Raw genomic sequence first — 27,996 nt, 5'->3', positions numbered from 1 at the left:
AATCTACCTTTTATGTAAGTGTGAATAAAATTGTGTAAGCAGAATGTGGAAATAAAGCAAATATATTTTGAAATCATTACAATCAATGAGTTACCTATATTTCTAGAGATAAGGATTTTTATCTAACTGCATCTTCTACAGTTGAATCAAGATAAAGTGAGTCCTTCATGATCCATGACCCATACTCTTCGCCATACTTCCATTCAGATATTTCCACTTCACATAGCATTTGCTAACTTTTCAAAATTACCATTTCACACAACAATTTGTAATGTTTCAAGCCTCTATGAAATATGTTTTTTCCATGGTCTTTCAAATGTTTCATAGCTCTGTGATAGTTACTTCCATAAACCAACTTAATTTCCTCCTGTGTGGACATTACTGACATAGCACCAAAGAGCTACAACCAGCCACTGGGCTTTTCAGAAATAGATACTTAACAATTTATGAATTTCCTAGAAACTGAAATGTCCTATATAAATGCTTTCAATAACCCTCTCCAGTGGGTCGCTACAACTAAATTTTCTCCTTTTTAACCAGGATACTCCTCCTTCTCACCCCCACCCCCCCAAACCAGTTGTTTTCTCCTGTTTCTTGGCTGTATAATAATGTTGGATAGCATCATCTGCAGAAAACATGACAATTTTTAGCTATGTCACATCTATTTCTGCCTAACCCTCAACCGTTCTATCTACTCACTGATGTTTTTTGTCTTCATTCCCAGTTCTCCACAGTGAAGTAAAGTCGCAGCTTTGTTATTTCATTTGGTGTTACATTCATCCTCCCAAAAGACCACTTACATCCACGCCAAGCTTTTGGCCAACCCTCCTAATCTGCATTGAATTCACTGATCCAATGAAAGAAATTAGTAAATTGGCTTGAAGATTTAATGTCCTGTGCACAATTGTTTTGCACTATTTCATTCACTTTCTGATTGTTTCATTATCATAATGTGCATCTTTTTTGCAGGTTATTTTCAAGGCCAAAGCCAAATATTGTCCAGAACTTAACAAATACAAGTGAGTAGCAAATACGCATTTTGGAAATAATTACATTAAAATGAGCATATTTCCAAAGAACATGATTTCACAAATTAGCATTTCTGTTACTTCATGAAGTGGTCAAAAACTTTTTTTTGTCAATTTGACTTAAAGTGTGTTGAAAATTATGTATGTCAGTATTTGATTTGCAACATAATATAGCAGTTTCTACCCAACATTAGACCATAAGACTTAAGAGTAGAATTAGACCATATGACTTATCGAATCTGCTCCACCATTCAATCATGGCTGGTCCTTTTTTCCACTGCCCCCCCCCCCCCCGCCACACTCCCCGGTCTTCTCCCCGTAACCTTTGATGCTTTGCCTAATCAAGAACCTGTCGAGTTCTGCCTTAAATACACCCTGGCCTCCATAGCTGCCTGTGGTAACAAATACCACAAATTCACCACCCTCTGGCTAAAGAAATTTCTCCGCATCTGTTTTCAAAGGGTGCCCCCCTACCCTGAGGCTGTGTCCTCCTGCCCTATACTCCCCCACCATGGAAAAACAACTTTTCCACATCTCATGTCTACATTCAAAAAGTTTCCATGAGATTCCCCCCCCCCCACCTAAATTTCAGTGAATACAGACCCAGAGCCATCAAACATTCCCAGTATGATAACCCTTTCATTCCTGGAATCATCCTTGCACGCCTTCTTTGAACTCTCTCCAATGCCAGCACATTGTTTTTAGATGATGAGCCCAAAACTGTTCACAATACTCAAGGTGAGGCCTCACCAGTGCCTTATAAAGCCTCACCATCACATCCTTGCTCTTGTATTCTAGACCTCTTGAAATGAATGCTAACATTGCATTTGCCTTTCTCACCACTGACTCAGCCTGCAATCTTGTGTTTTGCAGGGGCTCCCAAGTCCCATTGTATTTCAAATTTTTAGATTTTCTCCCCATTTAGAAAATAGTCCACACATTTATTCCTTCTACAAAAGTGCATGACCATGCATTTTCCAACATTGTATTTAATTTGCCACTTTCTTGCCCATCCTCCTAATCTGTCTGTCCTTCTGCAGTCTACCTGTTTCCTCAACACTACCTGCCCCTCCACCAATCTCCATATCATCTGCAAACTGTCACCAATGCCATTTATTCATCTAAATCATTAATATGCATCATAAAAAACAGTCCCAACACTGACCCCCACGGAACACTACTAGTCATTGGCAGCCAATTCATAAAGGATCCTTTCATTCCCACTCGCTGCCTCCGACCAATCAGCCAGTGCTCTAACCATGCCAGTAAAATTTCCTGTAAGACCATTGGATCTCAACTTGGAAATCAGCCTCATGTGTGGCACTTTGACAAAGGCCTTCTGAAAATCCAAGTAAACAACATCCACTGCATCCCCTTTATCTATCCTACTTGTAATCTCCTCAAAGAATTCCAACAGGTTCATCAAGCAAGATTTTCCCTTATGGAAACCACGCTGACTTTGTCCTATCTTGTCCAGTGTCATTAAGTACTGTACTCCATAGCTTCATCCTTAACAATTGACTCCAACATCTTCCCAACCACTGAGGTCAGGCTAATTGGTCTATAATTTCCTTCCTACTGCCTCCCTCCTTTCTTAAAGAGTGGAATGACATTTGCAATTCTCCAGTTCTCTGGCACCTTGCCCAAGCCCAATGATTTTTGAAAGATCATTTACTAATAACTCCACAATCTCTACCGCTACCTCTTTCAGAACCCTAGGGTGCAGTTCCTCTGGTCCGGTTAACTTAAGTACCCTTGGGTCATTCAGCTTTTTGAGCACCTTTTCCCTTGTAATAGTAACTGCACTCACTTCTCTTCCCTCACACCCTTCAACAGCTGGCACACTGCTGGTGTCTTCCACAGTGAAGACTGTTGCAAAATACTCATTTAGTTCATCTGACATTTCCTTGGCCCCTGTTGTTACTTTTCCAGCCTCATTTTCTAGTGGTTCTATATCCACTCTCATCTCTTTTATTTTTTAACATACTTGAAAAAACCTTTACTATCCACTTTGATACTGTTTGCTAGCTTGTTTTCACATTTCATCTTTCCCTCCTAATTCTTTTAGTTGCTCTCTGTAGACTTTTAAAAGTTCCCAATCCTTTATCTTCCAACTAGTTTTTGCTTATTATATGCCTCTTTTGCTCTAACATTAGCTTTGACTTCCTATGGTTGTACTATTTTGCCATTTGAGAATTTCTTCATTTTGGAATGCATCTATCCTGCACCTTCCTCATTTTTCCCAGAAACTCGTGCCATTGCTGCTGTTTTGGTGCTTTTGCCAGCATCTCCTTCCAATTTACTTTGGCCAATTCCTCTGTCATACCGCTGTATTTCCTTTACTCCACTGAAATACTGCTACTTCAGACTTAACTTTCTCCCTATCAGATTTCAAGTTGAGTTCAGTCATATTGTGATCACTCTCTCCTTGGGGTTCTTCTACCTTAAACTCCCTAATTAGCCCTGGTTAATTACATAACACCCAATCCAGTATAATTTATCCCCCAGTAGGCTCAATAAGGTACTGCTCTAAAAAGCCATCTCATGGGCATTCTCTTGAGATACATTTCCAACTTGATTTTCCCAGTTGACCTGCATGTTGAAATCTCCCATGACTATCATAACATTGCCTTTTAGACTCACCTTTTCTGTTTCCTGTTGTAATCTGTGGTCCAGCTCCCTGCTTCTGTTGGGAGGCCTGTATATAACTGCCATCTGGATCCTTTTACCCTTGCAGTTTCTTGACTCAATCCACAATGATTCAACATCTTCTGATCCTATGTCACATCTTTCTACCGATTTGATGCCATTCTTTACCAGCAGAGCCACGCCGCCCTCTCTGCCTCCCTTCCTATCCCTCTGATACAACGTGTAACCTTGTACATTTAGCTCCCAACTACAGCCATCCTTGAGCCGTGATTCAGTGATGGCCACAACATCATACCTGACAATCTGTAATAGTGCATCAAGATCATCCACCTTATTTCTTGCACCCCATGCTTTGAGATTTAACACTTTGTGTACTATATTTGCTACCCTTTTTGATTCTGCAACCCTAATGCACTGATGCCCGCCCTGCTGGCTGCAATTTTGTCCTATCATCTGCATGCCCTTCCTGACAGCCTGACTGCACGCCATCTTGCTTTTATACTATCTATACTATCCTGACTCCTTTCATTCTGGTTCTCACCTCCCTGCCAAATTAGTTTAAACCTTCCCCAACAGCTCTAACAAACCTGCCCACGAGAATGATTCCCCTTGGGTTCAGGTAGACCTTTTCTACAGGTCATGCCTCCCCTAGAAGAGGTCCAATGATCTAAGAACCTGAAGCCCTGCCACCTGCACCAGCTTCTCAACCATGCATTTAGCTGCCAGATCATCCTGTTTCTATCCTCACTGGCACACGGCACAGGTAGCAATCCAGAAATCACTACCCTGGAGGTCCTGCTTCTCAGCTTTCTCCCTTGCTCTCTCATTTCTCTCTTGAAGCTTTCCAAGTGGGTGGTTCTCAAAGTACTTTATTCATTACACTCTTGTGACTCTTTACTAAATTCAGTTATTGAAATAGAAATTGTATGAAGCAACATGTAAACTAATCCAAATTGTATTTACTAATGCTAATTCAAGCTATTGATGTAAATGCATAGAGCTTTCCCTAACTATTTTTTTCAATGCTTTCAGGATTCCATTGCGGCTCACATTCTTGTTTGTTAGTATTCTATTTCTGGTGGTGAATTTCACATGTGCAGTAATTGTCCAAGGAAACGTGCCAGAAAGCCAATTGAAATGGACTGTGTTCGCTCGCGTGCTCATCAATGATAGCCTTTTTGTACTTTGTGCCATATCGTTAGCAGTGTGCATCTTCAAAATTGCAAAAATGTCATCTGCAAATGTTTATCTCGAGTCAAAGGTAAGATTACTTTTCAAACTCATGCATTTTAAAAATGTACTTTAAATATTGTTAACATCTATTTGTCTGTCTCCCAATTTTTTAAAGCTTTTTAAAATTAAACTGACAGTTTCAGTCAAATTAATTTATGTATTTATTTATTTATTTCTACTTTGTACCTTCAGCTTTGATGGTTGTAGATGGGTCATATTCTGCATGGAGGTCGGTCACCAGTGAGGTGCCTCAGGGAACTGTTCTGGGACCCTTACTCTTCGTGATTTTTATAAATGACCTGGATGAGGAAGTGGAGGGATGGGTTAGTAAGTTTGCTGATGACACTAAGGCTGGAGGTGTTGTGGATAGTGTGGAGGGCTGTCAGTGGTTACAGTGGGACATTGATAGGATGCAAAACTGGGCTGAGAAGTGGCAGATGAAGTTCTTTCTTTCTTTCTTTCTAAATCTTTTTATTAATATTAATAATATGGACAGAATACAAATGATATATTGATAAAGAAATTACCAACATACACATTCCATTACATATGAAAAAAAACATACATAATAGTTACAATATAAATGAGTTTACCAAGACATAAGCCATAAGATATATGTATGGACATAGTAAATCTAAATATTTCATAATGTATAATATAAAAAAAACAGAAAAAAGAAAGAAAAAAAAACAAAAAAAAATTTATATAATGCAGAACTAACTAATCTAATCTAATAACTATAGCTAATAAGTAATATAAAAGAAAAAAAAACAAACAAAAGAGAAGGAAAAAAAAAGTGGGCTGTTTATAATATCTCACAAAAATAAGTATTCATCAATGCCGTCACTTCCGGTCCTCTCAAAATACATAAGCTAAAAGCTGGGAAATCAAATGTACTTGGCAAAGGGTCATATTACATCATATGAAAATGTTGAATAAATGGTCTCCATAACTTTTCAAATTTAATAGAAGTCTCAAAAGTACCACTTCTAATTTTTTCTAAATTTAAACATAACATAGTTTGAGAGAACCAATTAAATACAGTGGGAGGATCAATTTCTTTCCAATTCAACAATATAGATCTTCTAGCCATCAAAGTTAGAAATGCAATCATTCGACGGGCTGAAGAAGATAAATGCTGTGAATCTAACATTGGTAAACCAAAAATTGCGGTAATAGGATGAGGTTGTAAATCAATAATCAAAAATATCTTTCCAATATTTCTCCAAAAATGAACACGACCAAAACATGTGAGTTAAAGACGCAATTTCAGAATGACATCTATCACAAATAGGACTTATATGAGAGTAAAAATGAGCTAATTTATCCTTGGACATATGGGCCCTATGTACAACCTTAAATTGTATTAGTGAATGTTTGGCACATAACGATGATGTATTAACTAATTGAAGAATTCTATCCCAATTCTCACTAGAAATACTAAAACTAAGCTCTCTTTCCCAATCCTGTTTAGTCTTATAAAGGGGCTCTGAACGTATCTTCATAATTATATTATAAAGTTTTGAAATGGCAGATGAAGTTCAACCCAGATAAGTGTGAAGTGGTTCATTTTGCTAGGTCAAATATGATGGCAGAATGTAGTATTTATGGTCTTGGTAGTGTGGAGGATCGAAGGGATCTTGGGAGTCAGAGTCCAAAGGATGCTCAAAGCAGCTGTGCAGCCTAATTCTGGTTAAGAAGCCATACGGTGTATTGGCCTTCATCAATCGTGGAATTAAATTTAGGAGCCGAGAGGTAATATTGCAGCTATATATATAGGACCCTGGTCAGACCCCACTTGAAGTACTGTGCTCAGTTCTGGTCTCCTCACTGCAGGAAGGATGTGGAAGCCATAGAAAGGGTGCAGAGGAGATTTACAAGGATATTAACCTGGACTGGGGAGAATGCCTTATGAGAATAGGTTGAGTGAACTCGGCCTTTTCTCCTTGGAATGATGGAGGATGAGAGCTGACTTGATGTATAAGATGATGAGAGGCATTGATCATGTGGGTAGTCAGAGGCTTTTTCCTGGGGCTGAAATGGTTGCCACAAGAGGACACAGGTTTAAGGTGCTGGAGAGTAGGTACAGAGGAGAGGTCAGGGGTAAGTTTTTCACTCAGAGTGGTGAGTATGTGGAATGGGCTGCCAACAACAGTGGTGGAGTTGGATACAATAGTCTTTTAAGAGACTTTTAGATAGGTACATGGAGCTTAGTAAAATAGAGGGCTATAGGTAAGCCTAGTAATTTCTAAGGTAGGGACCTGTTCGGCACAACTTTGTGGGCTGAAGGGCCTGTATTGTGCTATAGGTGTTCTATGTTTCTATTTTAAACCCACATTTTTAATGGTAGCCAGATACACTTGGGAGCCATTAAGGAGCAGAGATTGTCTAATTTTCATTATTACCACTATGCAGATTTCAACAGAATTATGCCTCACTATTTGAATGGAAGGTGGCTGTCCCCTTACTATTAGTCATGGGAGTACCTTAGTGCAGGCCACATGTAAACAACATTTTTGGTATCCTAGATAATAATTTAATTATATTAATTATAGAAATTGTGTAAAAGTGCCAAATTCAGTTAATTACCAGGAGCTATACTCTGACCACTACACTATTGCGCAATACCAGAAAGTTTTAGTAAAAGCAGCAAATACTGAAAATGTTCAGTGAGTTGGACAGCATCTGTGGTGAAAGCAGCGTTAACGCTTCTGATCACTGACTTCCATCTCAATTGAATAAAGTTCTGAAACGAGTGTTTTTAAATTCCATGTGGGAGGGTAGTAGTGAAGAGAAAAAGGGGAATATCTGCAGATTGATAGTTGCTGGTGCTGTCAAATTAGAGGTGATGTAAGCCTGTTAATTACTAATTATCCTGAAAGATATGAAAATCAAAACTAAATGAGGATGATCGGGTTTTAAATACTGTGACTGAGATGCAGAGCATTGCATTTGCTGGACGTCTGGAAAGAAAATTAATGCAAGGAAAAAACAGTAAATCAGGCAAAATTGATGAAAAGAGTAAAACTGAAATGTTGGTGATCTTGCACGAGAACAAGTAAATCAATTACATATATTGAATAGATTTTTTAAAAGTGCAAAAACTGTAATATTGTATATTTAACAACAAGAAGTGAGGTGGTGTTCATGGGTTCAATGTCCATTTAGAAATTGGATGGCAGAGGGGAAGATGATGTTTCTGAATCGTTGAGTGTGTGCCTTCAGGCTTCTGTACCTCCTATCTGATGGTAACAATGAGAAAAGGGCATACCCTGGGTGCTGGAGGTCCTTAATAATGGACACTGCCTTTCTGCCTCTCTCACCACTCCCTAATAATGTCCTGGGTATTTTGTCGGCTAGTACCCAAGATGGAGCTGACTAGATTTATAACCTTCTGCAGCTTCTTTTGGTCCTGTGCAGTAGCCCCTCCATACCAGACAGGGATGCAGCCTGTCAGAATGTTCTCCACGGTACAACTATAGAAGTTTTTGAGTGTATTTGTTAACGTGCCAAATCTCTTCAAACTCCTAATAAAGTATTGCTGCTGTCTTACCTTCTTTATAACTACATCGATATGTTGGGACCAGGTTAGATCCGCAGAGATCTTGACACCCAGGAACTTGAAATTGCTCATCCTCTCCACTTCTGATCCCTCTGAGGATTGGATGTGTTCCTTCATCTTACCCTTCCTGAAGTTCGTGCGATCTCCCCTGGAAAATTACTGTTCTTATTTTTAAAGAACTCTTCATGCAGTTTGAATAGCCCTCACTAATGCACCTGTGAAGGACTGAGGAGCTTGCTAAACTGGCTGATAGTCTACACTCAGCCAGGCAATAGTGCATAATTCCTCCTCTCTTCCCTGCCTCAATAAGCCTGGTCAGCAAGGCACCGGACAAAGTCACCAGTAGCTGCGTAACAGACAATGCCGGGCCATGTTTTTCCAATGCTCGCTTTGGTATAAACACTAGGAAGTGCTGACCACTTTGCAGCTTTGACAGTGCCACTGTACCGGGATATCAGAGGTCTGTGAACACCATGGATTTCAGCTGCCAGGGCTGTCTAGTGTTCACTATAGACACCCTTTCAGGGCAACATCTCCTGAGTGACACTGGTGCTCAAGTGAATATGCTGCCAGCATCACTTATTGACAAGAAGGCCAAGAGCGACACAGCCTCACTGGAGGCCGCCAATGGCAGTAGGATCCAAACTTAATGGCACACAGTGGGTGATGCTCTGTTTCACTGGGCAATGTTACACATGCAACTTCATCCTGGCTACAGTGGCTGGACCTCTGCTCTGTGCAGATTTCCTGTATGCCCAAGGACTATTAGTCAACACTTTTTAAAAAAAATGAACTGCTAGCTTGTAGATGTCCTACTCCCCCAGTAAGTTCTCCACAATGACTGTCAAGTGCATGCACCACCATGTGCGAGTTTACTCGACTGCTGGATGAATGCCCAAACCTCACCAAGCCCACATTCTTCACTATTGTCACAAAATATGAGGTTGAGCACCACATTCGCCACTAGTCCATGCTGAACCCTGAAAAGCTGGCAACAAGGCAGAGTGTGCCAACAAGGAAAGACTTGACATTGTACACTGGTCAAGTAGCCCTACTTGCTCCTCCATATGGTCCCCAAGTCCAATGGTGGTTGCTGCCAGTGTGGCGATTAACATTGCCTTATGACAGTGTTCCCTCTACTTTGTAAAGACTAGTGTGTGCAAAAACCCTGTGCTCTGCAATTCCCCCCCCCCCCCCCGTGACAACGTGCACACTGAATTTTATATAGCGGTATTCATTTTAAGAGCTTGAAAAACATCGTCAATCAGAATTTTGATCTCCTCTGGGTTTGATCGTTTTTGCTGTCATTCATCAGCACTCTCAAAACAGATAGCAAGCCTGTAGCAGGTAATGAAGGATTTTCTTGTTGGAGCTTTTGCACACCGTCAATATGTGATTTGCTTGCTAAAGGTCACTTTAAAAAGTCAAGTTTCCAAATGTTACTCCACTTCTTACTTACAAATTCTCCAGCAACTTCTGCATCGTGACAATACACACAGGTAACACCAGTTTCTGTATTATACAAAAATATTTCTCATAGCTGCACATTCCTGATCTCATGAGCTTTAGGTGCAGCAGTTTCTACTGTTTCATTAAGCCATTATGTTTTAAATGAACTTGCAGTTCTTTTTTGTGCTTCTTTGGAATTCAACATAGTGCCAAATTTGACATAGTGAATCAATTAATTGCTTCAATAAAAACAGTATAAATCTGCAGGCACATCATCGCAAACTCCACATTGTCCACATCAGAAATTGGACAAGGAAAGGTGATTGTGTACGATGGCATAATTAACATGCTTATGAGGTAGAGAGTGACAGCCTTTTGTGTATAGTTTTCCTTTGTGCATGCGTGCACCTTGGAGGGAACATTGCTTAACAAGGTTACCACCCCTTATCATTACTCGGTCTCGCACATTCAAGAATCTCCGGCACTTTGCCAGAAAATATTTTTTCGAAGTCGATCTAGTTGAGGGCTACCATTGGGTGCCTGTACTCGGAGGCCAATCACGAAACACCTGTGATACCATTTTGCCTCTGTGTTTCTGCACTTGCCGTTTGGGCTGAAAAATGTAGCACGGATTTTCCAATGACTGTTGAACTCCATTAAAAGACTTCGATTTTCTTTTTGTTTACCTGGGTGACGTGCTTGTCGCCGAATCTAAACAAGTATCTCATCTCTGCCCACTTCAAGTGCTTAGCCAATGCTGGCTGATTATTAACCCTGCTAAATGCCAGTTTGGTTTGTCAACCGTTGACTTTCTGGGTCATCGTGTCTCTGCAGAAGGTGCAAAACCCCTCCTGTCACAAGTAACTGCTATTATGGACACCGCAGTAAAAAGCTGCAGGGGTTTTTGGGTACAGTGTATTTCTATCACCACTTTATTCGCGAGCTGCTGAACTTGCGCTCCCCCTGTAGTGGCATCCGTTAGTCTCACAAGACCATGGATCTGTGCCTGGAAAGTCTACTGGCGTGTCTTCTTCAGGGCACAGGCCTGGGCAGGGTTGTATGGAAGACCGGCAGTTGCCCATGCTGCAAGTCTCCCCTCTCCGTGACACCGATATTGTCCAAGGGAAGGGCAAAGGCCGAAACAGCTTAAAAGTGGCATATACAAAGGGATGTGTGGCAGCCCCTCACCGGCAACTAGCAGCTTCCTTTCCTCCGAAAGGAATCACGGCACGTTTGACCGTGAGCTTCTCAGTGTCTACCTGGCTGTCCGTTGTTTTAATGTTCTTCCATTTCACGGCATTCATTGACCGTGAACCCCTCATGCACACAATGGTCAAAATATTGCACTATTGGTCCACAGAGCAGCAGTGCCACCTGGCCTATATATTTGAGTTCACAACTGGTATACAACATATCAAGGAGTAAAATAATGCCAGGGCTAAATGCTTCACGGCCAGCTGTTGAGGCCATGTGGTTATGGCAGCCGACCAAGTTGCAGACCCTAAGCTCCAAGCCTGTGGTTGGCTGACATGAAGTTTGGGGAAGCTACGGTTTCTCTCCTGTGCGATGCCTCAACCGGTCACCCTCGCCCCATGGTGCCCACAAACTGGCAGACTGTTTTCAACTCCACAAACGGCCTCTTGCATCTGGGCCGGAAGGCCTCACAGAAATTGGTTGCACTAAAGTTTGTGTGGCATGGCCCTAGAAAGGATGTGCATGATTGGTCTGCGGCCTCTGTGGAGTGCCAGCGAGCAAAACTTGACCATCATGTTCAGGTGCCATTTTGAGGTCCGAGTGACAGTTTTACCAGTCAATGTGGACCTAGATGGTCCTCTTCCTCCCACTCACCCCCCCCCCACGGTTTCTCATACCACCTTACCATGGTGGGCCGTAGAACCATCAGATGGCCAAAGATCATCCCTCCAGTATTAACAGCTGCAGATGTGGCTCCGGCATTCATTAGCACAGTCCCCAGTTCATATCAGATCTCCGGGCTGCAGTGAGTGGTTTCACCGCTCCTTGAAAGCTGCTCTGAGGGATCCCTGATGGATGAGTGTTGACATGATCATCTCCCATGGGCCCGGCTGGGGCTCAAAACGGCACCAGAAGAGGACCTGTACTCCGTAGCTGAGTTGGTATGTGGGCAGCTGTTACGAGTTCCAAATAATTTTATTCCTGATGCCATGACTGCCTGGTCGACCTCTGAACCGTGTTCCATTCTCATGAATTCAATTCCTTTGTACCTATTCCTACCTCCTATCAGCACTCTCGGGTTCCTGTTAACTTGCATTCCACCTCATTTGTTTTTGTCTGCCATGATGCATACCAACATCCCCTTAGGAACCTTGTGATGGCCCGTTCTGCGTTTTGGAATGGAGAGAAAAGACTCATTGTAAGATGGGTAAACCTGTTTTGGGAGATCACTTTAAACCAGCCCACCAAGTTTTAGAGGATTCCACTACTATGCCCTTGTCATCAGATGGCCATGGGTGTGTCAATGCACCACTGGGTGAGCCAGGGGCACCTGCTGTTCCAATATCTATGGAACATGGGGCCCAAGCTGGGTGGATCTAGATGGACTTACGATCTTAGTAAATTCTTGGGGGTGGGGAGGTGCTGTCATGGTAATGTAATTGGTGGAGACGTACAGAATTCACATTTAGTCGGGGTTCACTTTAAGAGGTGGGTCTGATGTGATTACATAATTACATAAATAATTTTGCCGCGCTTTGTGTTCAGTTTTTTGGAGTTTGTAAAGCAGCTGTCACAGTTTCTCTGAAACCTAAAAAGCCTCACGCCATTTGATTTGTGAAAACCTTCAGTGTGTTCTCCCTGTGACCGCTTGGGTTCCTTCTATGCGCTTCTTTCTTCCAACATTCCAAAGAAGTACATGGGTTAGTGTTGTGATAGAAAATAACTGGTTCTTTGCGTCTCAACAGTAGAGGCCTGGACACACACAGTTTTAATAATAAGGAATTTATTATTAAAGGGGAAGTCGGGTCAACACAAGCAACTACAATACACAGGAAGCGGTGTGGGGACAGGGTACAGTTACACAAACAAAGAACAAGGGAAAAGCACTACGACAGCTATCCCCCTTGACCTTGGATAGCTGTGGCTCCCTTACCAGGACAAACGATAGACCTTCCCAAACATAAATCAATGCACTTACCTCCAATGAGGTGGTCTGTAAGAGAGCAAGCCAGGCACATGTCTCACCTTTTAAAGCATGGGGCTGGGCGAGATAATCCAATTAAGGTGACCAATAATTTAGGTGTGCACTGATTAGTTGGGAGGGACCTAATGTTGATTGGCGTGTGGTGTGTCCTCCGACCAGCCAGGTGGCAGTGCATCTGTCACGTGGCCAGTATCTCTGGATACAGTTAGTGAGTTGGCACTCAGAGTTTGATAACACTCACGGGGTGTCCAGCACAGTCCCTGCTGACTTTCTTTTTGCAAATGTAGATTGAAACAGTGAAATGCATCATGTGATCAATAAAAATAATCTAATCTGCAACTATGGTCAACAACTGCATTTTTGTCATTTTTTTTGGCATATTCCAAATCTTGGTATTCAATGGCTTCAGAATAAACAATATTTCCTGTTCTGTCTGAACTGGCCAGTATTGATAGATCATCAACTAATCCAGTTTTTCTCTCCACAGCTACTACATAACCTGGGTATTTTCAGTGTGCTTTTTCAGATTTCCAGCTGGTGCAGTAAGAAGTATTTTTAATCCGCTTCTAATATAACTTCAAACAGATCACTTACAATTAAAAAAACCTTCAACTCTGTAGTGCCATGAGCTCTTGCATCAGGATTTCTTGGTCTCCATCTTATCACAGACATTACCTTTTCCTTGAGACAGGCTGCAAACGTTGGGATCTGGAGCAGCAAACGATTTGGGGAAGGAGCTCAGTGGGCTGTACAGCGTCTGTGGAAGGAGAGGAGTTGTCGACATTTCAGTTTGAAGCCCTGCATCAAAATATGAAATATTGACCATGCATTCCCACTCTCAGACACCACTTAACCTTCTGAGTCCCTCCAGTACATCGTTTATTACTATATCTTTTCTTTCCACGCTCCCTTCTGTATCTTGATATTTACATTAACACCATGGCCAAGTGGTTAAGGCATTCATCTAGTGATCTGAAGGTCACTAGTTTGAGCCTTGACTGAGGCTGCATGCGTGGCCTTGAGCAAGGCACTTAACCACACATTGCTCTGCGATGACACTGGTGCCGAGCTGTATGGGTCCTAATGCCCTTCCCTTGGACAACATCGGTGGCGTGGAGAGGGGAGACTTGCAGCTTGGGCAACTGCTGGTCTTCCATAATTTTTAAAAAAAACCTTGCCCAGGTTTGCGCCCTGGAAACTTTCCAAGGTGCAAATCCATGGTCTATCGAGACTAACGGAGGCCTACACTACACACACTTTAACAGCAGGCAAAGGCAGGAATCATGAGAGGTCATTGACCTGCACTGTAAATCCCCTTTCTCTCCACTGCTGCTGCCTGACCAGCTGGTTATTCCAGCATGTTCTGAATTGCAGATTTTCAACATCTGTAGGTTTTTTTTTACTTTTCAGTTACCTAGAAACTGCAGTGGATTAACATTGAGAATTATCTGTTGAATCTCTGATTAACATGTATTCTTTCTTCAGGGAACATCTGTTTGTCAGGCCATGATTGTGGGTGCTGCAGTGATCCTGCTTTATATCTCCAGGGCTTCCTATAACCTGGTGGTTGTTTTCATGGCCCCAGAGGATAGGCCTAGTTCATTCAACTATGGCTGGTACAATGTATCTGATCAGGTAGGCACAATAATGTAATTTTCTGCTTACAATCAAAGCAGCTGTGTGTTTTATGAATTTTCGTGTGAGGAGTGATTTCACTTGCATTTTCAGCTATAGCTTTGAAGTCTGTTATTTAGGAAGCAGCACATACCAAATACTAGAAATACTCAATGCCAAAAACGTTCCTGATTCCAGCATTCATGGTCTCTTGAGTTGTTGGAAATGCTTAGCAGGTCAAACTGCATCTGCGGAAAGAGAAACTGCCGTAGTTTTATATCTCCTCAACTCTCAGGCTCTTTAACCAGAGAGGATAATTTTACTAAACCTCACCCACCACAACCTATGGGCTCACTTTTAAGAACTCTACAATCTTGTCCCATAAATCTACTATTTATTGCTTATTATTATTTTTTTCTTTGCACAGTTTGTCCTTTTCACCTTGGCTGTTTGTCCCTCTGTGTGCAATCTAATCTATTGATTCTATGTAATCACTGTGAATGCCCAAGAAAATGCATCGGAGTAGTGTAAGGTGACTAAGTTGTTTGATAAATTTAGCCTGAACTTTGATAGAACTGAAAAACGGGTACACTTGTCAAGCTGCAGAGAGGGTGGGACAGGGGAATGTCTCTGATTACAACCAGGGTGATGAGGATCCACTGTAAAGAAAGATCAATGATTGAATGGCAGTGGTTACACAATGAGAACCAAGAGACAAGAATGTGGGAGTTACAAAATGCACAACAGGAGGAAAAGCTCATCAGGTCAGTCTTGAAGAGTCTCACAAAGAAAATAAGCTGAGTTGAGATGACAAATGAATGACTGACGCAATCTAAAGAAATTAAACAAAACTGGTAAAATTCAGTACTATCTATAAGGCTACAATGTGCGCAGACAGAAAATGGGGTGCTCTGTCAAACTTCCATTGGGTATCTCAAACAGTGCAGGAAGCCATGGATGGTGGGTCAGAGGAATGGAATGAAGAACTAAAACAGACAATTGGAAATTCTGGGTTGCCACTGTAAACGTTCCACAAAGCAATTGTTCAATCTGCATTACGCCAATGTGAACACTGAAGGCAGTACACTGGGTTGGAGGAAGTGTACGTGAATTGCTGCTTCATCTGCAAAGATTATTTGGGTCTGTGAATGGTAGGAACCGAAGAGATGAAAGAACTGGTGCTGCATTGCCTATGGCTGATGGAACATGCTGTAAGAAAGGGGGCATTAGTAGCAATATAGGAAGTCACAATGGGAATGGTCCCTGTGAAATGCTGAAAAAGGTGGAGAGCAAAATGTGTTAGGTAATGGAATTTCTTTGGAGGTGGCAACAAATGATCTGTTGAATGCCAGACTGTTAGAGTAAAAGGTGAGGACCGGGGAGATCTCGGTCCTTACTCTCTCCCCTCTGGGACAGAGCAAGAGCATAGACATGGGAAATGGATGAGGTGAAGTAGAGGACTTTATTAACATTGGTAAATGAGAAAAAAGTGAGGTATGTACAGAAATTCCCATCAGAACAAAAATTAAATATTCCACCACAAAATGAGTCTTTGACCTGAAGCATTAACAGAATTAATGAAATAAATTGAAACAAGATGGTCTTTTACAAGTTAAGACTCCTTTTCCAAACTACTTTAAATGTTCATTGATTTATCTTTTCTCCTTGCCGTTTTTGGATTTTCCCTTGAATGTTGCACCTGACTCTGTTTCAGTTTGCAGAGGGTGGTTAGGGGAGCAGAGAAGGATATTGGGGTCCCCTTACCTTCTGTCCAAGACCTCTTTCAGAATCAATGCCTCCAGAAGACACGGTACATTATTAAAGACCCCTCACACCCTCTCCATGAACTGTTTGTTCTGCCATCGGGCAAACGTTACAGGAGCATCAAAACTAAAACCACAAGGCCACTAAACAGCTTCCTCCCACAGGCAGTCAGACTGCTAAATAGCTGCTCTACCTGACTCTACTTTGGACACTTTTAACTTGCACTGGACACTTATAACTTGTTTTTAACTGACATGTGGCTGTTGTGTTTTACTATTTATTGTTATCTTTATTATTTAGTGTTGCGTTTGTTATGTTATGATTGCACTGCTCCTGGGAAACGCTGTCTCATTCTGCCCTGCAGAGCTGATGTACGGTTAGAATGACAGTAAAGTTTTTGAATCTTGTACTAAACTGCCGGGTGTTTACAGGCTGACGTGGAGAGAGTGAGTGACCAAGCTTACCTGGCTTTTGGAATCATTCTTTTCCTGTGGGAGCTCTTGCCGACGAGTTTGGTGGTATTCTTTTTCAGAGTGCAGAGGCCAAATCAAAATCTGGTATGAAATTGCTTTAACAGATTTTCTTGGGGGATAAGTTTTCCCTTTCATCTATCGCATGCCACTAGCAATGTTTATTTTAAATTGTTCAATGCGTTGTGCTAACACTTTCAATGCTTTCCTGTTCTCCAGCGAATGCTCAATCGAATGGATGCAGGTAGAAAAATGTAGGTGTCGACCATTCCGTTCCTAAAGCTCTCTCTGCCATTCGATCAAGGCTGATTTTGCACACACGTATTTTAACGCTTTACGTGCTTGCTGAACAAATCTCGGTCCTGCAGAACTACAACTGACCTAGTACCAAGATCTGCTCTTAAACACTTCTCAAGCATGCTATTACTTCCTTGAAGTTTGCTCAAAACTGTACTAAAGCACTACTTCACTACATTTGATTGCTGCCCCTTCAGATAAAGTAAGATAAATTGACTTTGTCAGTGCCATTTGTTTGCCCCAATTGCACCCATAAACTACTGATTTCTTCTCCCCGCCCCAGATCATAAAACACAGGAGCAGAATTAGGCCATTTGGCCCATTGAATCTGCTCTGCCATTTCATCGTGGCTGATGTATTTCTCCCTCAGCCCCAATCTCTTGTCTTCACCCCATATCCCTTCTTACCCTGACTAATCAAGAATCTATGAACCTCTGCCTTAAATATACCCAATGACCTGGCCTCTACAGCTGCCTGTGTCAATGAACTCAATAGATTCACCACTCTTGCTAAATAAGTAACTTTATAAATTGATGTACTTCTATTCTGAGGCTGTCTGTGTCTGTATTCTGAGCTGGTGGGCTGTGCCTTAGATTCCCCACCATTGGAAGCATTCTCTCCAGATCCACTCTATCTGGGTTTCAATGAGATCTCTTCCCCCAAGCCCACTCCTCTGAATTCCAGTGAGTACAGGCCCAGAGCCTTCAAACACTCCTTGTGTGATAAACCTTTCGATTCTGAAATCATTTTCCTGAACTTCCTTTGAACCATCTCAATGTTAGCACATCCTTTCTTAGATTAAAGTCCAATACCTGTTCTCAGCACTCCAGTTGAGGCCTCAGCTGTGCCTTAAGGTCTCAACATTACGTCCTTGCTTTTAATTTCTAGTCTTCTCAATGAATGCAAATATTGCACTTGCCTTACTCATCACTGACTCAACCTGTAAATTAACCTTTAGGGAATCCTGCACCTCAGAATTTTTTGATTTTCTCTCCATTTAGAAAATATCAAAATACATGACCATAAACTTCCCAACACTGTATTCCATCTGCCACTTTTTTGTCCATTCTCCTAATTTGTCCAAGTCCTTCTGCAACCTCCCTGCTTTCTCAACACTACCTGCTCCTCCAACTATCTTATTGTTCACAAACTTGGTCACAAAACCGTCAATTCCATCATTCAAATCACTGACGTGTAATATAAAAGAAGCAGTCCCAATACAAACCCCTGAGAAATACCACGAGTCACCAGCAGCCAACCCAGAAAAAGCTCCCCTTTATTCTCACTCTTTGCCTACTGCCAATCAGCCAACACTAGTATCTTTCCTATAATACCATAGGTTTTTAACTTGTTAAGCAATCTCATGTGTGGCTCCTTGTCAAAGACCTTCTGAAAATCCAAGTTCACAACATCCACCAATTCTCCTTTGTCTGTCCTGCTTGTTATTTCAACAGATTCAACAGATGTTGAATTCCAACAGATTCATCAGGCGAGATTTCCCCTTAAGGAAACCATACTGACTTTGGGTGTTTTATCATGTGCCCCAAAACCACATCCTTAACAACTGACATGCACATCTTCTCAACCACTGAGGTCAGACTAACTGGCCTATCATTTCCTTTCATCTGCCCCTCTCCCTTCCTGGACAGTGGAGTGACATTTCCGGTTTTCTAGTTCTCCAGAACCATGCCAGAATTGATTCTTGAAAGATCATTACTAATGCCTACACAGTCTCTTCAGCCACATCTTTCAGAGCCCTAGGGTGTACCCCGTCTGGTCCACGTGATTTCTTTACCTTCAGACCTTTCAGTTTCCCAAGCATCTACTCCCCAGTAATGGCAACTTCACTCACTTCTGCCCCCTGACACTGTCGAATTTGTAACATACTGCTAGTGTCTTCCACACTGTAGACTGACGCAAAATACTTATTCAGTTCATCTGCCATATCATTGTCCCCCATTACTTCCTCTCCAGCATAATTTTTCAGTGGTTCAGTACCTTAAATTAGTTTTTTTTAAAAGCTTCCCATGATTGTGCCATCCTGGCTTTAAAATACTACTACTTCAGGATGTATCTATCCTGCGCCTTCTGAATTGCTTCCGGAAATTCCAGCCATTGCTGCTCTGCCATCATCCCTGCTAGTGTCCCCTTCCAGTCAATTTTAGCAAGCTGTCCTCTTGTGCCCCTGTAATTCCCTTTACTTCACTGTAATACAGATACATCTGACTTTCATATCCTCCCTTTGATGTTTGATTTCCTTCGCAGGTTTATTCTTGTCCTTTTTATAATCATTGTGGATTTGCGTCCCTTTTTTTCTGATCAGATCTCAATATCTATTGTCGTCAAGGGTCCTCTAAACTTGTCAAGTTTACCCTTCGCCCTAACAGGAATGTGCTACCCCTGGACTCCTGATATCACTCAAGTTCCTGCTTTCCATTTGTTCCTTTCCTTTCAGACAAGCTGACTCAATCAATTCTGCTATATCCTGCCTAATTCCTCCAAAACTAATCCTGCTCCAGTTTAGGGTGCTAACCTGTAGACCTGTCCCATCTTTTTCCACCACTTTCTTAAAAAAAATAGAATTAGTTACTAGAGCCAATCACTCAATTTCTTGTCCACCCTCATTCCCTGCAGGGGATCAATATTGTACCCTCCATAGTGGTTGAAATTTAAAGTATTAAAGTCTGATTTGTTAAATGGGAAAATAATCACTTGTATACAAAAGAACAAATTTTAAATGTTCCTTTTAAACTTTTATCTAATGCTTATACAGAACATAGCAGGATTCATTTTTGGTAAAATTGCATTTCATTGGACAGCTTCTGTGGCTCTTTACGCTATTGAATCTTTTGCATTGATGTCTTTTACAGGGATCAGGAGGAATGATAAACAGTCACAGTTTCAGTTCCAGGGCATATTTTTTTGATAATCCAAGGCGGTATGATAGTGATGATGATTTAAGTCGAAGTAGTGGCTCAAGAGGAGAACGAGGAAGGTGGGTAAAATTTGAGAGTGTAATCTTCAAATCCTGAAAGTCTGGCTCTTTTTTTTAAATCTGAGAAGCATTCCTGAAGAGTGGTCATTGCAATTCTTCAAAATTTGTATTGTTACAGATTTTCCCTTCCTGGAAAGATAGAAATGCTTTGTAGCATGCTGGCTCTTGCGAGCAGAAGTAATTAACATTGTTTTCCAGTAGTTTACAAACTCCGGTTTTGATCGGTTCTGAAATGTACTGGAAATATCCAGCTGTAGATGGATGGAACCAGCTTATGAAGAAACACAAAAACCTAGTTCTCCGTTTCTTCAGAAGTCTTTGACAAGAACAAAGTTAAACAATTTTGAACAAGCTCTTATTAACATTAGCAGGTTGTTATTGACATTAGTTTAATCTTCATTAAATATTTGCAGTTCTCTGTATATCAATATTCAAAGTAACTCTAGACAGTGTAAATAAACCTGAACTCTGAACTTCAGTTCAGTGTCACAATGTTTGACTTGACATCTACAGAATCAAAATTGAGACTATAGGTCTAGAATTACACATTCATTCTGCTTTCTGTTACTGACCTGTAATGAATGAATAACCATGAGATGATCTTAAAGGATAATCTCCAATTCTGAGCATCCAGGGAGAACAGCACAATATCAAAATGAAGTTTTGAATTCCAAGATTTTGTACCAGAATAGGAAAGGCCGGACTAGTAACAAATGACACTTAGAAAGGACCATTGTAAATCTTCAATAAAATTCAGGCCAATTAATACTTGCAAGAATTACTGAAGTGCAATTTCATGGGGGAAAAATAGAAATACTACTAAGTAGCTAAAACATATGCACTTCCAGGCCTCGAATCCAATGTGACTTTTCTTGAGGATATCAAATCTATTACGAGCAAAATAAATTAGTAGTTAAAGAACATTTGTATAGCAAACAAATTGACTTGCACCTTCTTCCTGAATACTTTAAGTTAGATCTATGTAATTTGGCAATTGATATCAAGGGGCAAGTGGCCTTTGTCCTGTGTCAAACTGCACTCTGAGAGAATCAATTTGGAAAGAAGACAAATGGGTCTTCATGATGGTCTACCGTGTTCAAGTGAAATCCCTTGTTCATTCCCGATGTAACATTGTGGACAGGTGCAAATTAACATACCTGATATTCCTAATACTGCCTAGGATGTATGTCAAAACAGTTGGTATTACTGTTTGTCATTAAGCACTTGTCTGAGGAATATAATTTTACTATATTTGTGATCTAGTTGTGTTGATGGAAAGGTGGAAGAGCAGTATCATACTCTTCAATCAAATATTAACTTGCAGTTTGCATCTAGTTTATACTGCAGAAGTTGCTGCCTTGTGCGATTAAATCATTTTCCTCCCACAGTGGTTGCGATGAACGCAGCAGCCTACTGGTGCTTCAGTTTGACACTGGTATCTGTTTATCTCAGATGGTGACAGATGAGCTGCGATGAGTAAGGCAGAGAGTGCTTCCTGCAGTAGAATTAGTCATGCTTTGCAGCTATATACAGTAAAAAGCTAGACAAAGGTGGGCAAGAGCAGAGGACCAAGAGCTTGGAAGTAAAAAGCTCAAAATGACACATTACTACTGTGGCCAGAGTTGTCTTCAAATTCATTTGCATTTGCATTCGGTTATCCGATAGACATACCCTTGTGTTCCTTTCTGAGGGTTTTCTATATCAACCCTCTCTCCTCCCCCCCCCCCCCCCAACCCCAGCAATAGAGTCATAGTCATAGAAAAGTATAGCACAGAAACTAGCCTTGACCCATCTAGACTGTGCTGAACCATTTAAACTGTGCAGGGACCAGAGCACTCCATTCCCTAACCATTGTACCTAACCAAACTTCTCTTACACATTAAAATTCAGCTTGCATCCACCACTTGTGCTAGCAGCTTGTTCCACACTGTCAAAACTCTGAGTGAAGAAGTTTTCCCTTAAACTTTTCACCTTTCACTGTTTACCCATGATGTCTAGTTGTACTCCCACCCAACCTCAGTGGGGGAAAATAAGCTTGCTTGCATTTACCCTATCTATACCCTTCATAATTTTGTCCACTTCTATCAAATCTCCTCTATTCTTTGGAACATTGAAAATTTAAAGCCTAAGTTATTCAGTCTTTCCTTGTAACTTCCTCTAGACCCAGCAAAATTCTTGTAAATTTTCTCTACCCTTTTTCAACCTTGTTTACTTCTTTCCTGTAGCTAGGTGACCAAAATTGCACACAATAATCCAAGTAAGGCCTCACCAATATCTTGTACAACTTCAACACAACATCCTATCTTCTGTGTTCATACTTTAATTTATGAAGACCAATGTGCCAAAAACTTTCTTTACGACCATACCTACCTGTGACACCACTTTCAATGAATTATGGACCTGTATTCCCAGATCCCTTTGTTCTACCACACTCCTCAGTGCCCTACCATTCACTGTGTGAGACTGACCCTGGTTGGTCCTACCGAAGTGCAAAACCTCACACTTGTCCACATTAAATTCCAGCTGCCATTTTTCCAGCTGATCCAGATCCTTCTGCAAGCCAAGTTCAGTACACCCTTGCTGTTCAGTACACCCCCAATCTGTCATCAGCAAATTTGCTGATTCAGTTAACCACATTATCATCCAGAGCATTGACTGATTATAGATGAGCATCAGACCCAGCATTGATCCCTGCAGCACACCACTAGTCAGAGAAGTAACCATCTACTCCCACTCTCTGGCTTCTCCCACAAAGCCAATGTCTAATACAACTTACAAACTGATCTTGAATGCTGGGCGACTGAACCTTCTTAACCAACTGTACTTTAGCATTATATCCATATCCCTGGATCTCCACTTATCCATCACGTCATGAAATCTTTTTATTTGTAGGCCCATGTTGTAAGGAAAAATCAAATCCTTTATGCTAAATATAAGATAAACTGGAGATTAAAGTACATGAACAAATTTTACCATAATTAGTCACATACCTAGATTATATTTATTGTTAAATCTGACCACAAGACTGCAACAAGATTTAAATTGTCTTAAGTTAATGATCTTTGAATGGATTTACTGCTGAATTATCAATTTATTTTCCCAATGCAGTCAACACAGAACAAAACTGTATTTGCTACAACTGTTTCCTATTTCCACATACATTCAATTTTCAGTTGAGCTGTACTCTTGAGCTTAAACTTGTAGCAAGATAAAACATTTGAATTTTTTTTTACCATTATATGAAAAATGAAGCTAATTAATACTACTCCTGAATTTCCAGCACTTGTTTGCAATCAGTAATTTTGTTTAAGAAATTATATTTTAAGTTCCTCCATAATAAACAGGATAATCCAAACAAGTCACTTAAAAAAAAAAGTGGTCCATTTGAATTACAGCAAACCTGAAGTGTTTCACTTACCCAGTGTCTCTAAATGACAAAAGGTGTATTTTTTTTTAAAGAGTCTCTTCTATAAGAAGCCCAGGTAGAGATGAGATTTCAATTTTGAAGATAAAATATCTCACCCTCCAGCCCCTTCACTCTCACTCTTTTGACAGGGATCTGTTGAGTTTTTTTCCTTGAAGAGGAAGAGTGGACAAGAGTAGACAGGTATATGGAGGAATTCAAGGTGGAGGGTTATATGGGAGGCAGGGTTTAAGGGTCAGCACAACATTGTGGGCCAAAGGGCCTGTACTGTGCTGTATTGTTCTTTGTTTCTATAATTATCATTTTTCTAGATCTTTGTTATGCATGAGTAATGCCTTTGTAACTTAAGCATTAATTGTTGGATATAATATCATTAGGAAAGTAAATACTTTGGAATCACTTAAGAACACTAAATTTGGAGCAAAAGGTAGCATTGGAAAAGATACAATAGTATATAATTAAGAAATCGAGATCTTTGATATCGCAACATGAATTGAGGCATCAGTTTGTATTTATTTCAGTTTAATTTTAGGAAGTTGCAGTTGTCTGCTTCCCCAGTATTTATTGTCATGCTCCACTAATAAGAATAACAACAGCAAAGTGAATCTAGAGCTCTACCTCATTGATGTCCGAACAACACAGTGATCTAATACTGTTTTCTCTTATAACCTCTTGACGATCACAACAAAATGCTGCAGGAATACATGGTTTCATCCTGTGATTTTTCCTAGCCTATACTTATAAACGTGTTCAAACTTGCTGGAAGGTATTTTTCCTCCCCACTCACAAAAGGGAGCTTTTCTCTTTTTCCACTACCTTCCCATCTCCAAGATAAAGTATTCATAGAATAAGCAATTGTAACAATACAGGCAGATGCTTGGAGCAGGTCATCTATCTGGCTGCCAAAGTAATTTGGGGAAAGAATAGAAAAGATAAAAATGTTAAAAATATTACCATCTAAAATTGTTCTTTTTAATTAGACTAAAAATCCCTTTCCTTTTTTTCCTTTAAAGCATCCTATCCACAACACCACAAGGCACTGGTTGGTATGGAACAGTCCATAGGAATAGCAATTACACTGTAGTCTCTCACTTGCTGACTGGACCTCCAACAGCTACAGCACCACTGCTCTTCGCTTATGGTAATATCCAAAATAATCACCACCATAACTATTATTCAACGCCACAAAACTATTACTTGACACCCCAGAACTAGTATGAACCTGCAGTTAGTTTTGTGGAAATGCTTGCACATCAGTTTGCATGGACTGACCTCTTGTGTCAATATGAAAGAAATGCTGTCTGAATTTAATTTCTGCCATTGAATGGAAGATCTTTGGAATTTCAGAGCTGCATCAATGACTATAAGCATACAACAGATCTACACCATTACAGCTTGCTTTGACTATAGTAGGTTGGGCTGTGTGCACTTTTTAGCCTGCACTTGCAACCTGAACCAAGGTTTGGAAAGTTCTGGCTTTATTAATATCTATATATTTTGAGGGCTTTTTGGATTAATCTGGGCCAAGCGGATGCAATTATTCCTAATATGATCATTATGAACTTGATTTTAATGTATCTATTAAGTGAGTTAACTTTCAATCAGCTATTTTAAACTAACCAAGTCAGGCAGTTTAAAATGTATTAATGCTGTGACGCATGTATTTAAGGTATTCTTAAGACTAGGCAATGTTATTTGGATTTGTACACCTTTGCCATGGTAAAATACAGTATTAATGATTAATGATACAGTATTAATGAGTTGGTTATATATATCCAACTTCTATATTTAATGAGTTTTGTTTAAGTGACAAACTATGTAATATGATATAATATTTCAGTATTTACCATTTTGAAATCCTACACAATGGGCTAGAGTTGTCTGATAAATAAACCTGACAAATTGTCAATGTGATAATATTTCTACCTATAGCCTAAATTTGTTAGCATTACCTTAAACTATTTTGATATAGTCAAGTTGCATGTTTATTTTAGTGAAGTAAAATCTTATTACCCACAGATTTGGTTATCTGGGGTTTCTTTGTTCTTGAGGGCTAGTTTCTTCACACAGAAGAAATGCTTCTAGGCTCTAAGGTAATTCCAAACATGTAATAACGTGCGCATCAGCATGTTTTGTACACATTTGAACTTCGAGAGATGGCCAGATATTTAAGTACACTACACGATTATTGTAGGGCACAGATTAAAATAGGCTTTTCAAAGTTTGCACACTTCTTGACTTTGTTAAAATAGTGCAGCTTAAATGTTAGTAAATGTAAATTATTGGTTATTAAACTTTTTGAATGTGCTGTATTTTTGTATGTAGTCACTGTTGGAAGCTGCACAATATGTATGTATGTCTCAGGTCTTCAACAAAAAACTTCAGCAACAAGATAAATCTATTAAATGGTCTTTTAAATCTGCACTTGAGTACTGAATTTGCACAATGTTCATCTTCAATCCTGCTATGTTCTTAAAAGCTTTCCAGCATGAGTTTCAATTATTTCTAATGTATTATACCTGGGCCAAAATTATGTGGTTGTCTGTTTCAGGATTTAACCTAAACGTTATAGGTAAAGGTCACTTAATATGGCCAAAACTATTTTTCCCTTTTGCATATTTGGTGCATTAGGGATTACCTTTAGCGGTTTGTTTTCATACATAATGTACTTGATAGGTGTCATTTTAAATTGGTGATCCCTCAATGTATATATAGTATTGTTCTTTTTGGAGTAAGGCAGAATAGAGTGAGCAGCAGGATGGCAACACAAAATCAGCAATAGCTTCGTAATCCATTTTTTGCATCTGTTAATGTTATGCTGTATTCTAAGCAACCATTTGGTACATAAATTTGATTTTAAAATGTGCCCTACAGTACCATGTAAATTGTAATATTTAGTCTTTTGGAAAATGGGTATACATGTTTGTCAATATACATGAATATATGTTTCTCTATGGAAAACTAATTTCTGAATTGCATTTATCATCCTAATTTTTTAGTATGATTAAAGCATCAGGGAGCATCATAGACAGATGGTCTTCTGAAGAAAGTATTCAAAGCGTTGATGTGTTTTGTTTCTCCAAGTAATCCCGTGTTCTAGGTTGAATTGGGTGTGTTCAAGGGAGATGAGGACCAGAGAACTATATAGATCAGGATTATCACATTGTTAATGCTTAAGCTTTCTGTGATATTGAACAATCTAGGTAGAGTATGTTCTCATGGAAAAATAACTAGGTCTTGCAGGATGCTCTAAGATTTGTATCATCCCATTAGGAAAAAATAACTTAGTGATTTAATTTTAATACCTGTGGACGTTCAGCCATTTGTATCTTGCAGACTTGCATCTCTACCTTATCATCAACAAAGCCTCTAGAATTTAAATCTACTTCATATGTAAATATTATCAAGAGTAAACTGATGTAGCAGTATGGTATCTTAGGAATGTTGATCCTATATGTGCACAGTATCAAAACTAAAATTGGAATCATTCAGCATAAATGAAATTAATTTAAAACTTTGCTAATTGCTAATTTTAGACATTAAAATTGTTTATTACTCCTCAAAATTCATGTAGTCTTTCACTGCAGCATGCTTAATGAACCAAGAGCTTATTCTATTTTCCATCCAGTCCATGAGTGAATTATCTAACTGGCAATCCATCAGAGGATCAAATACTTAATCTCATTGCTGCATGAACGCTTCCTCCATGAACCAGGATATGAACAACCAAACAAATGCCACCCTCTTTGGCTTGATCTGTGATTTGGAAGTGATCAGCTTAGCTCTAGCTTTGTTGTCTAAATGATCATGTCGCAAGGTCAAGCTCTCCAATTGGAACCCGATTGACTGTGATTTTATCTTCATTTCTGACATTGGAACAAACAACATAATAACCATGTCAACACAGAATGATGCACTTTCTTTATTGAAAATATTTGTAAATTATTTTTCAGTAACACTTCAAAATTGAATGATTTGTTAAGCTTGTAATGCTTAAATCTAAAATTTTGTCTGTGTAGCACTATTGAAAGGTATTGTACTGTTAATAGTTTAACTGTATATTTACCACTGTTCTGTTAACTGTAAAGCTATTCTTGAGGCTTTATTTTATTGTGACCAATGAATGTAATGAACTTACTATTTAAAAACTGTAACAAGCACTACCATATTTAAATAAATGTTTTATGGCATTCGTAAAGGGAAAATGCTAATATGTAGTTGAACGTCTTGAAGAGAACTTCTCTCGAATTTGTTGAAAGGTTAAAATATACATATATATATATATATATATATATATATATATATATATATATGTGTGTGTGCAGCAGTTACA

General features: G+C 39.9%; 1 protein-coding gene across 2 annotated transcripts in view; it reads left to right on the top strand.

Moving 5' to 3' along the window:
• gpr137c (G protein-coupled receptor 137c) overlaps positions 1–27,853 on the top strand; it is a 50,205-nt gene extending 22,352 nt beyond the window's left edge. Inside the window, exons 2-7 of one of the 2 annotated variants that reach the window (XM_059957980.1) lie at positions 970–1,019; positions 4,710–4,938; positions 14,585–14,734; positions 16,909–17,034; positions 20,115–20,239; positions 27,292–27,853. In XM_059957980.1, coding sequence (XP_059813963.1) covers positions 970–1,019; positions 4,710–4,938; positions 14,585–14,734; positions 16,909–17,034; positions 20,115–20,239; positions 27,292–27,298 — 687 coding nt within the window. In that variant the 3' untranslated portion in view covers positions 27,299–27,853. Of the gene's footprint in view, positions 1–969; positions 1,020–4,709; positions 4,939–14,584; positions 14,735–16,908; positions 17,035–20,114; positions 20,240–24,676 lie in introns of both variants that reach the window. The other variant, XM_059957974.1, reaches the window with a different exon arrangement.
• Positions 27,854–27,996: the final 143 nt, after the last annotated feature.

This window comes from Hypanus sabinus, chromosome 2 (assembly GCF_030144855.1).
Source record: "Hypanus sabinus isolate sHypSab1 chromosome 2, sHypSab1.hap1, whole genome shotgun sequence".
Lineage (NCBI taxonomy): Eukaryota > Metazoa > Chordata > Chondrichthyes > Myliobatiformes > Dasyatidae > Hypanus > Hypanus sabinus.
This window is presented reverse-complemented; position numbering and strand designations above follow the sequence as displayed.